The sequence below is a fragment of the Tauraco erythrolophus genome, chromosome 3, assembly GCF_009769465.1.
Source record: "Tauraco erythrolophus isolate bTauEry1 chromosome 3, bTauEry1.pri, whole genome shotgun sequence".
NCBI lineage: Eukaryota > Metazoa > Chordata > Aves > Musophagiformes > Musophagidae > Tauraco > Tauraco erythrolophus.
The window spans coordinates 91,025,130-91,037,784 of record NC_141467.1 but is presented as its reverse complement, the minus strand read 5'-3'; the positions used below and the strand labels follow the sequence as shown (position 1 = coordinate 91,037,784).

Sequence of the window (12,655 nt, the reverse complement as noted above, 5' to 3'; positions counted from 1 at the left end):
GGTATCTGAAAAAAGAACAGAAATCATAGACATAATCAAAATGTTTAGCTGATATTAGTAGCCATTTAGAACAAAGGAATTGCTTTGATAAATAAAGTGTGTGGAATACAGTTTAAGAGCATAAATTGGGTACACCATCATAAATATTCCTTTAGTACTACATACATACACACACACACAAATCAACATTAATACATATCCATGCTAAACAAGTTTCTAGTACAAAAAGAAATAAAATATATGCTTAGTTAAATCCTTTTGCTTTTCTGCTTTCCCCTTCAATTTTGTAAGTTGCCAGCTGAAGCCAAAAGCTTGTTCTACTGCTTTTCCCCATCTCTAAAATGCTTAAGCCCTATTCAAATAAACACCTCTCTCCAAATTTTCAATGACTAGTTGTATATGGCCCAGAATATACACACCTGTATCATCTTCCTTTTATGAATTATTTTTTCTTAGAACTGAAAATCTGGCTTCCCATCAGCTCCTACCTCTTCTGTTCTTGTGAACAGAGTGGTGCAGGGGAAGTCTACAGAATTGGTTCAAGTAACCATACGTGTAAGCATAAATGCAGGCAGTTCACCCCACCTCCCAAAAGTGCTCATTGTTATAGCACATTTACTTTAAATTATTTAACAGAAAAGCAGTCTGGCTACTATATCTAACAATGCCCATCCATTGTGACCATATCTCCTTTCTGTATTGGGCTTCAGAGCCCACACAGGGAATTTAAGGGTATATTTAGACCATGGATTTTCTGTTTCATTAGTTCTTGTGGTTGTATTACAAATTTCTGGGAAGCTTTTCTTCCTATTACCTCTTCCGGTTGTCCTCCTCGAGTGGGATAGTACACAACCCTGTATTTCTCCACTTTGCCTGGTGCATGGGTCCAGCTAACCCGGAATCCTCTAGCTGTTACCTCAGATGTGACCAACTCCGAAGGAGCCCCAAGTGAAGCAACAATTGTTCCTATGTTAGAGACAACACAAATTGTTTTATTTTCCTCTGCAAAATAATTATTTCGTTTGTTGTATTTGCTGAAGCTCCAAAGAGCATTCCTCATCAGAAAATCAAATAATTGGCTACTGCATATTTAGTTAGTTCATTTTCAGTGGAAACAAAGAACTAACAAGAATGAGTACCGCACATGGAGTTTTCACTGGGACTAAGCCTTCCTGGTCTTTCATAAACCTTTATATGAAAGAGACAAAAATACAAAACTAAGTTTTCCTGTCCTTCTTCCCATCACTCTTTCAAGCCCTTCCCTTCTGTTTGTTTTTTTCAGATTGCCTTCCTCCCAGTCACAAAAAACATCCAAGTACATATACAGCTGTGATCTCCTGTGCTCCTCTGCAGGTTGGAAACCGATATGCTGCCTGACAGCAGATTGAAGAGATGTAGCGAATGGTAATCTTCTCCGGCAATCATTCCTTTCCACAAAGATATCTCATCTCTCTACAGTTCTTCCATCCCCTCTCTCTCAATTTCTAAATTGACTGCTTACTGCCCCCACAAGACACGGCTAATATTCTGTATTTCTTCCAGTTTCTAGAAGAATAAAAGAGGAAGAAAATGGAATGAAGCCTTACTAATACACACTTTTTCATTGTACAGGTAGAAATATGTGTGAAAGACAGCCTTCCTTACTGATATATTTTATAAGCTTATTGAAAAGTCACTCAGCACTTCTGTGATATTACTGAATCACAAACGAAGCAATACAAACAAAATCCATCGAAGCCTTCCAAAGTAATTTCCTCAGGTAAGACTGTTTCTCTGGCAAATTGCGACAATTTTTCATACTATTTCTTTTGTTCAGAAAAGCAAAAAATACTGTAGTGAGATGCTTTTTTATATAAGAACAATTTTCTTCACCACCATCTTTTCTTATGCTCTGAAAGACATTTTTTTGTGTATTAAATAAGAAAGAGGAAAAAAAAATCCATCATCAAGACAGAACAAAGCAATCTTAATGGTTGAAAATTTTGAAAACTTATAAGACAATAAAACCAGTAAGTTAGAAGATAGAAAGCACAGCACAAACGTAACAATGGTTAGCAATTTGCTACTCCACTTAGACACACACAAGTCCATGGGGCTGAGTGGGATCTACCCAATGGTACTGAGGGAACTGGCCAAAGTGCTCACCAAGCCACTTTCAATCATTTACCAGCAGTCTGCGCTAACCAGGGAGGTCCCAGTTGACTGGACATCAGCAAATGTGACGCTCAACTGGAAGAAGGGCCAGAAGGAGGATCTAGGGAACTACAAGCCTGTCAGTCTCACCTCAGTGCTGAGGAAGGTTATGGAGCAGATCATCTTGAGTGCCATCAAGTGGCACGTACAGGATGACCAGGTGACCAGGCCCAGTCAGCAGGGGTTTATGAAAGGCAGATCCTGCTTGACTAACCTGATCTCCTTCTATGACAAGGTGGCATGCTCAGTGGATGAGGGAAAGGCTGTGGATGTTGTCTACATAGACTTTAATAAAGTCTTTGACACCATTTCCTACAGCATTCTTCTGGAGAAACTGGCTGTTCATGGCTTGGACGAGTGTACGCTTCCCTAGGTTAAAAACTAACTGGACGGCCGGGCCCAAAGAGTTGCGGTGAATGGAGTTAAATCCAGTTAGTGGCCAGTCACAAGTGGTGTTCCCCAGGGCTCAGTACTTGGGCCAGTTCTGTTTAATATCTTTATCAATGATCAATGGATGAGGGGATCGGGTGCACCCTCATTAAGTCTGCAGATGACACCAAGTTGCACAGGAGTGTTGGTCTGCTTGAGAGTAGGAAGGCTCTACAGAGGGATCTGGACAGGCTGGATCAATGGGCTGAGGCCAATTGTATGAGGTTCAACAGGCTGAGAGCTGGATCCTGCTCTTGGGTCACAACAACCCAATGCAATGCTACACGCTTGGAGAAGAGTGGCTGGAAAGCTGGCTGGTGGAAAAGGACCTGGGGATGTTGGTCAATAGCCAGCTGAATATGAGCCAGCGGTGTGCCCAGGTGGCCAAGAAGGCCAATGGCATCCTGGCCTGTATCAGAAATAGTGTGGCCAGCAGGACTAGGGGAGTGATCATCCATGCCCTTGTACTTGGCACTGGTGAGGCCGCACCTCCAATGCTGCATTCAGTTTTGGGTCCCTCACTACAAGAAAGACATTGAGGTGCTGGAGTGTGTCCAAAGAAGAGCAATGAAGCTGGTGAAGAGTCTAGAGCACAAGTCTTCTGAGTAGCAGCTGGGATTGTTTAGTCTGGAGAAAAGGAGGCTCAGGGGAGACCTTATTGCTCTCTACAATCACTTGAAAGGAGGTTGTAGAGAGGTGGGCATCAGTCTCTTCTCCCAAGCAACAAGCAATAGGACAAGAGGAAACGGTCTGAAGTTGTGGCAGGGGAGGTTTAGATTGGATATTAGGAAAAATTTCTTCACTGAAAGGTTTGTCAAGCATTGGAATAGGCTGCCCAGGGAAGTGGTTGAGTCACCATCCCTGGAGGTATTTAAAAGACATGTAGATGTGGTGCTTGGGGACATGGTTTAGTGGTGGACTTGGCAGTGTTAGGTTAATGGTTTGACTTGATGATCTTAAAGTTCTTTTCCAACCTAAACGATTCTATGAATTCCATGTGCAGCTGTTAAAGTAATTCATCCCCAAATCTGTATATTATAAAAAAAATTTCCTTACCCACTGCTTGCAAATAGTTACAGCAGAATGAATGTATATTTTTGTATTTTTTGGTACTACCAAATACCATAATATTTACCACTACCAAAGACAGAGAGCAAAAGATCAAAGATATCAAAGCAAGAATAATACATACCTAGGAAGATAACTTTCCTGACAATGTACTTTATTTTCAGCAAAAGAATATACAGCATGAGTAAAGTGCCACAAGCCAGCTAGAACTGGAGGTATTTAGAGTAAGATTTGTAGCTCTAAGTTCATATTAAGTCACATTAGATCTGGTTTCTTACTCACCCTTGATTTCCTTTTCCTGTTCCTCTACTCGTGAGCACACTGTTCTGGTCAGACCTTCAACAATGGTATGCATGAAGTTAAAGTCAGCAACGTTGTAGACATGTGTGCTGTCAGGTTCAGAGGCAATTTCTTTGAGTTCATTTATATCTGCATTCTTTACACCTTTCATTGGAAAGAAAAATAAAGAAAATATTTGCAACAAGAAAGAAAAAATCTTGTATGCACACGGATTGATAAAAAATTACTAAAATCCTATTCTTTCTATTTGTTTAAATGACCAACTACAGATTGCTCTGTCATTAAGATGTTAATTCAAGACGTTAATTTCTGCCAGCATAACTGGTATTTTTTCAGCTATCTCCTGATAATGTAGCATCCATGTACACTGTTAAATTCCAGTTATAGCAGCAATGAATTTGAGAACATATTAAAGAAGATTTAAATTAATGACGATACTTGACAGACACAAAAGAACACTTCCTTAATATAGAAGGCAACAGATACAAATACACCAGAGTATAACAGGACACAGTACACAGATATGGCAGAATACACACCAATAGCAAACAGCTCAATGCCAGCATCTCGTAGGTTTTTAGCAGGAGGGATAACATCATCTTGGGACTTCCCATCAGTGATCAGTATGCCGATTTTAGATACGCCAGGCCTTGCGCCTGCTTCAGGCTTAAAGCTGTTCTCCAAAATGTAAGTTAAGGCAAGACCTAAAAGAAGAAACATTTTAAAATACTTTAAAAGGAAAAAAGTTCATTAATTTTGCTAATATCACAGTGTTTGTCTTTCCATTCAATTTAAAAGTCCTGAGAAATGAAGAGTTTATTTACTGAAAGATTAGATTTCAACAAGCAACCTAAAGTACAGAGGAGATGACATTCATCTTTAGCAGCCTTTTGGTCAATCAACGTATTTTAAACTGGCTATGGAAACCTAAACTGATCTTCCTGTGAATGCATCAGCTTTTCTTTCTTACTCCACAAAGCTGGAATATGAAGTCTCCTCTCCTACCTACATTGTTGATATGAAAGCACATGCTTTGAATAGCTTAGTAAATCCCCATACTATGTACAATCTTACTTTGTTTGTTTGCTCTTTCCAATTTACGAGCTGAAGAAAAGCTTAAATAAAGCTTAGGGATAATCTGATTTCTAATTATTTAAAGTGAAGGAACAAGAACAACTCTTCAGGACAAACTTACACATCACAATGTGATCCTGAGAACTTACTACTTGCTACTTCACAGTAATCTCATTCCTAGAATCATACTAAAGTCCTTCTGTCCTTTATTCCACTGCAATCACTCCTTCTATCAAAACAAAGGCTGTTGCAGAAGGGAAGGAAAAACTTTCACATACTTTTTCCCCACAAAAAAAAAAAAAAAAGAAAAGTAGAAAAAAAAGGAAGGCAGCAATTTACTTAAAGCTGTGTCTGGGTCTTTGGATGTATCATTCTCCTGGCAAGACAGCTAATATTACTAACTACTGCTTTGATGATACTGGAGTTGTATTCAGAGATTGTATTTTTCCCAGGTTGACAGGCATCCCGCAATTATCCATCACTAAGTGTCTTGTGGGGCTTCAGTGCTCTCACTACTAAAAGGTCAATGGAAATCTAAAAGCCCCAGGTAATCATTTGAAAAGTTACTATTGCCAGTTGTCAGATATTAAAACAAAATTCTTTCCTTCCCCAGAATAAAGCTCTATGCATAAATGTCATGAATGGATTTTGCATTTTCTTCCTAGCAGGTAAAAGATTTTACTTCCAGCACTGAGAATTCACGTACACTTTGTTTTATGAGACCCTGTCCTTACCAGAAAGATTCCCAGTGAAGCCAATGAGACAAGCGCTTCAGAAAAGACTTCACTGGCACTGGATAAAGCCATTAGCAGCTGCAAAAACCATATCCTTTTTACTCTTCATAATAAGCATTAACACTTCTTAGTCTGTGCAGCAGAATATGTTTCTTAATAAAAGGCAAAAGCTAAAACATGCACTGTACCTGTTAATGTATTCCCTCCCTTATACGGTAGATTACGGACTGCATCCAAAACAGCATCTTTTGTGCCATAGGCATTCAAATGCCATTCAATTCGGGGATCACCACTGTACTGTGCAAGACCTGAAGACCCAGAAATTAAGGTAATCCATTAGACAATAAAGCACTTTTTTTTCCAAGTATCTACATTTTACATACTTGGTTACCAACAGCTTACCATAGCGAGCTTACTGTAAGTAGCTTTGCTACCATACTAGAAAAAAATGCATTGCTTGATAGCAAAAAAATAGTGAAAAGTTGTTCTCAGTGGCAACTCCTCAATGTATTTTCAAAGCCTTTCTTTCAAGTGCTAAGGAAAGTAAATGAGATGGAGTACATAACTTTTTCAGAGTTTAGTAAGATTTCAATAAATTGTTTTTGATTAAAAAAAACCATCTCTGGAGGTGTTCAAAGCCAGGTTGAATGAGGATTTGAGCAACCTGACCTAGTGGAAGGTGTCCCTGCCCATGGCAAAGGCATTGGAACTAGATGATCTTTAAGGTCCCTTCCAACCCAAACCATCCTAAGATTCTGTGATTTACCTCGGCTGAGTATCGCAGTAAACTATGAGGAATTAATATTACAAACATTTCAGCAGCATTACTCTTATGCTAGAAGTCCTAGTTCCAAGTGAGGATGAATCTTGCACAAATAAGTAGTATTAAGCTGTTAACTATCCTGAAATCATGAAATTTCTACATTGCCACAAAAACAATAAGAAAAAATATGGCACCGTACCTACTCTTGTCTTCTCAGATCCCACATTGAAAGCAGAAACGAGATTCTCCAGGAACAGTCGAACGAGTCTGAAATTGAATCTGCCAATACTCCAAGAACCATCTACCAGTATCACAATATCTGCAATTGCTGGAGTTTTACAGGTAAACAGACTTCCTGTAAATCATTAAAATGAAAACAATATTGTTAATTCAACAATAAAATTGTAATCAATAAATTATCCCTTCCTCCTCCCACTAAGCTTAAGACTTATAGCTTTCTTCTATGGACAAAGTGAGAAATAAGCAAAATCACTAAACGTATTTGTTCCAAATTCAGTAATAGAACAGTTTGGCCATTATCTACTTCAGTTCTTTCATTGAAAAAGAAATGTTCCTTCTAAAAATACAATACCTCAGAAAGAAAAAAATTAATTGTCATATAACACAATCAAACCAGCAATTCATTATCATTCTCAAGAATGTACGTACACAGTATACAGCTCATGACACTTTGGTGTAGACAATGCAGAGAGAGCTACCTAGAGATGCAGACATCCAAAACAGTTATCAAGATCTCTTTTATTGTCAACATAGAAAAGTAGGAGTTTCTATACATCTCAACAACTCTGTAGAAAAACTTCTTTAGTTGCCATTGTAGACTTCTAAACTTAGAAGGGAATCTCACCCTGGAAGACTACAGTAAAACTGAAGGTCAATTGAATATGCTGTATTAAACCTAAGCAGGAGGCACTCAATGCAGCAAAGGTAAAATGCAAAGACTTCAGATTCAAATTCACAATCTCTATGAGAACTAGCACCACATGAAGATTTAGTCTTACAGATATATGGTAAAGTACACAAAAATAAAAGAGGATTAAAAAAGCAACACAAAAAACCTGATGAGAACTAGCAGAGATGCGTATTAATAGTCTCTAAGGTTTAGCTAGCCAATGGGGAAATCAGAGGAAATGGGAGTAGAGATTAGACATAAATTGCAAGATAAGCTAACTGAGGTTTTTACGGATACAGATTCTTAAGAAATTGAGAAGCCTAAACAAAGTGTCACGTTCAGTTCAAGAAAATGACAGGAAGGGAAGTTAAAAAAAAAAAATAAAAAAAAAAGAGGCTTCCATAACCTCAGACAGAATTGCCACATCACACAGAAGTGGCTGCATGACTGTAAAAGGAAGGTTGCTGAAACAGTGGATTCAACGTTGTAGGGAGGGAAAATGAATGAGTGATGTTACACAGGAATGCCAAACAAGAGCTTATGTTCAAAGTATAAAAATAGCAAACTCCCCACCAAATTGACTACAGAATAGGGAGGGAAGTAGGAAAATCAAAACGTGTTAGTAGAAAAGGTATCATGCACCACAAACCATGTAAGGATGAAAATCACGTCTCTGAACACAATAAAAAACCTGCAGATTAGCAAAGTAAACTGCAGCCCAACTTCCATCATGGATTTTTTCAGGATTCATTACATAAATTAGTTGACAAAGGATACCAGCACCTAAAGTGGAACTAACAGGAATCACCAAGTACATTGTTAGAAATAAACTGATCTTGAGCAGAGATGCTCAGCAAATAAAAGAAGCAATTCAGTGAGAAATAATGAAAAAGGTGCTCGCGTTGGCTCACAAGCAGCTCTCCTGTTACAGAGAAGGAAACAAACCACACGGTTAGTAACTTAAAACTTTAACACCATATTATTAATGACAATCTTTTCATTAAAAACAAAACGATAGTCTCACAGGCAAAAACAATGTGCAGATGTGCAGAAGGACTTCAAACAATTGGTAATAATTGAGTTAGATTCCTACTGTAGTGTAAATCCACTGAGCAAGAAATCCAATCCATGAAGTTACAGTTAATGTCTTAAACGTGTACTAAAAACGTTTTTAGAAGAGCAAGGAACATTTCCTACGTGCAGCTAGCAGTGTAGAATAAGTTCTAAGCACATGACAAAAATTCCACTGACAAAGATGCCAAAACAAATATTTTATTTTAGTTTTTACAGTACAAGACAACGCTATTTGAATTGGCAACACATTTTAATGTATAAACACTGGGGAACATTTAGTAAGCATCAGAAAAATGATCTTAAATTGGAAGATAAATCCAAAGGACGTCCAAATCTTTATATCACTGAAGTCAACAGGAATACTCCCCTTGATTTCAGTGGGACTGGAGTCTGTGTTGTGATTTAATAGGAACTTACTGGTCATGGCAAAATTAATGTTTTACACATGTTTGCCAAATAAACTTCCTGTTAATCAGCCTGCATTACTTGCAGTATTTGCCTTCTATTAACACATGGATCAGTTGTGCCATTCTCACACTGACCATGATTAGCTTCTTAAGGTTCAAAAGAACTATTGGTAAAGTAAAAGTCTACCTAAAACCAGTAAGAATCATAGACTGGACCCCTGATTCATATCCAAGCAGCTGTACTGTAGTACAGATGTGTCTTTTCAGTAAGATCCCAGCAGTTTAATCATATAGCGTAATGAGGATAACAGGATTTGTGTGGCTGTATTTCCCTTCTCTACTTCTAAAAATCTTATGCTTACTATGAAACCCAGTCAGTACCCTAGGTCTCACTCATTTCATATCAACCTATAAGTTTTCTTTAATCCTGTGGTGATGGCTTTGTGAATAAAACCTTCTATTGGTTTTAGTAAATTCATTCAGTGCAGCAAAACCCGAAGAATAAAGAAAACAATAACAGCATTCCTTTCAATATTTTATTTCCACATCATCAGATCAGTGCAAATAGTATCATTCAATTATTTTTTTGTTAAAACAGCAGGTGTGGTTTGATCCAAGATTGTACTGCAATGTCACAGAATGTGAAAATTTGGTTCGTTCTTCGTAGATAGGAGATACTTGTTGAATCTTTTCTGCATAAAACATTTAGGTTTTGTTACTTCTGTACACCCACTATTTGCTTATGCTTTCTCCTTGTTGTACTTAATAGTATTGTAGCAAGTTCCCTAAAACGGAATAAACAACAGTGAGATATTAAACAGAATAACATACTGTACAGAAAACTTTAAAACCTGACAGGAATACAAACACCATATCACCTTAGTATAAAGTGAGCCTAAAAGACACAGCATGTAGCAAATAATTTACGCACCCCACAGAGATTAGCCAGTTTCCATTACCAGTTGTAGGAAATGTCTTTTTCAACAGACTTTCCATACAACCATACATGGTCAGGAATTCCTACAGGGTTTAAGGATAATTTTGAACATTTCAACTATCTAAACCTAACTTTCATTTAGGGTAATTTTCTCAAAAACATTTCTTAAAGGAGCATACAATTGCATACGAAAAAGCTTCCAAAACTCAGTATTTTAGCTCACTACAAGTTTCAATACTGTGATTCGGTTGTGCATATTTCTCTTTTACTCAGTTATCAAGAAAGCAGTAGTGAGAGGGAAGGTAGCACTTTCCTCTAAATTGTACAATACTCACCAGTTTAAAGAGCAGGACAGTAAGGAGGAGACTAGTTACCTAATTTTCTAAAATGCTCTATAGATAGCATTATTCTACTTCAAGTGCTGCATTCCACAACAAACAATAACAGAGCCTGAGATTTTTAGGTTAGAGAAAATGACGGAATTTCAAACGTCCTAAAGTCAGAAAAAGAGCTTATGTATTTTACACGAGTAACTGTCTTCAGTGCATCCACCTGCAAAGGGTGGAGGAGTTTGATGGGGCGAAAGTGAGAAAAATTAATAGACCTTCTATAACAAATTAACAATCTTCCCAGCATTATTTGGCAAAAGGAACTTGCCACTCTCCCAGGAAGCTAACTGAAAAGGAAGGGGCTTGGTCTGCTCATTTCTGCATGTCACAAATGAACTTGCACAAAACCTGCCTCACTATTGCCAATGGTCACATCATCACCAAGAATTTTGATTCCTTTGTTTCAGGGAAATCTTGCAAAGAACAACCAGCATTGAAGGAATTTTGCATCTACCAAAGGAAGTTTCCTGCCTTCAATCCCTCAAGCCCCCAGACAGTAAAAGTGATGCATTTGCTTGCAATTCCAATGTGCAAGTGCTATAGCACTATCAAAATCAATGTCAGAGTTTGGCTGAGAGCAAAGCCACTGATGGCAACATTGAAAAAAAGATCCAGCTTGAGCTTTCTGGAATAGGAGAGTTATTGGAGCCTGCAAAACAGGACCCTTGAGATGTCCTGTTGAAGGGAATGGAGTGCAGAGAGAGGACTAGAAGGGCTTTGGTAGTACAGGGGATGCACAGAGTAAAGCAGGGTTTACAAGCTTTGCAAACACTGACCATCTCTGTGAGGCTACATTTTCAACCTGTTGCTATTCTTTCACACATGCATTCAGCAATGCTGAATTGAGCAATGTTAAAAAAAAACAAAGTTTGACCAAAAAAACCTGCAAGTCTTACTTAGATATAAACATAAAACTCTGACTTTTAGACAAGAGTAGTGGTTGTTTGACTCTTGGTGTTAATACTACCACTGTTTGAAAGTTTTTTGAAAAGCAAAGGGAGAAGCAGCAAATACAGTCACTGCCACACAGTAGGACTCAATGCTTTGGAAGAACCAGTGCCATTTGCATGAAGTTATGATACATTTTGCAGAAACCCATTTGATATTTTGCCTCTCCTTGGTATGAAACTCGGTTCTCATTTTCAGGAGCCAAAACATACATTTCTTCTGCTAGAAGAAGTTAAGACTATAATTCTTTCTGAGTCTGCAATATGTCGTTTCCTTTCTTACTCCCTGTCACAGTGGAAAAGTCAAATAATATATGTGGAAGGAGAGGAAGAAAGTTCAAGTAGCGGTCAGTAATAATACAGTATGAATGGAAGACTCATTCGTGGGGTAACAAAGCACAAAAGGCAAGAAGCTTGAGACAGAAAAGAGTGAAAAATATCTTGTGAATAAAGCATGAATGACAGAAAAAAATCAGTCCTCCACAGTGATTGACAGCACTACAGCTGAGCAGAAGCCCCACTGAGGACAAGAGCAATAAAAATCAAATCAGCAAAATGTCACTTCTTTTCAAAAAAGAGTTAAAAAATCCAAGGACGTGAGGCAGTGTTCAGCTCCAAAATTCAGCAACTTACTAGTCCACACTTCTGACATTGATATTATTGCACTGTGCTGGTGATATCATCATTGCACTTAGACCTCAGCCTAACACATCCCATATGTCAGGCTACGGACCAGACAAATGCAAACAACACAACTGCTTTTCTTAGAACTAGATCCAACCATAGCTTGAATTTGAAGGACTCAAATGCTGGAACATCATTAGGTTGAAAGAGCAGCCCATAGAGGTTAGAAGTTTGTACCTGCTCCCTAGGAAAAAAAAAAAAAAAAAAAAAAAAAAAAAAAAAAAAAAAGCAGCCAGCCCTTTCCCCTGCACCTTGTTCTGTTCCAGGAAACTCATATAAGCCCAACTGGCAGGCCTACAAATTTGTTATCTGGGGGAGTTGGAATATTAAGATTTACTGAATCTGTTGTGTCTACTCATGTCACATTTGAATGTGAATGCTGTAGTTCAATACCCACTTAACAGTATTTTGCTTCTTTCAAAAAGTACATAGCAATAAATAAATGTTATTATTTAAAGTACACCTTTTGAATTTAAAGCCAGGAAACTAATTGAAGCAGTAGGTGATAAAACACATTAATTGCCTACATATACTAGAGATAATTCTCAAGTGTGAAAGCAGGAAGCATAGAGCCGTTTTCTATGCACCTTTCCATACACAATGACAGTTGTCCTTCTGCAGTAAGCAATCACTAGCTTAGAAAAAATTTCAGAACATTCTTCCTACATCTTAACTTCTTAATTTACTTGAGAGACAGAATAAATATAAAAGGTAACTATGAAAGAAAGTGATGATGTTTTCTGGCA

The 12,655-nt window shown here is 37.9% G+C and overlaps 1 protein-coding gene across 2 annotated transcripts in view; it reads right to left on the bottom strand.

The window, feature by feature from the left end:
- The window catches only part of COL14A1 (collagen type XIV alpha 1 chain), a 126,816-nt gene that overhangs the window by 83,325 nt on the left and 30,836 nt on the right, over window positions 1-12,655 (bottom strand). For both annotated transcript variants that reach the window (XM_086609544.1, XM_086609545.1), the window contains exons 6-10: window positions 6,761-6,916; window positions 5,987-6,106; window positions 4,530-4,694; window positions 3,973-4,134; window positions 815-966 (exon numbers count right to left, since the gene is read on the bottom strand). In XM_086609544.1, coding sequence (XP_086465670.1) covers window positions 815-966; window positions 3,973-4,134; window positions 4,530-4,694; window positions 5,987-6,106; window positions 6,761-6,916 — 755 coding nt within the window. The remainder of the gene's footprint in view (window positions 1-814; window positions 967-3,972; window positions 4,135-4,529; window positions 4,695-5,986; window positions 6,107-6,760; window positions 6,917-12,655) is intronic.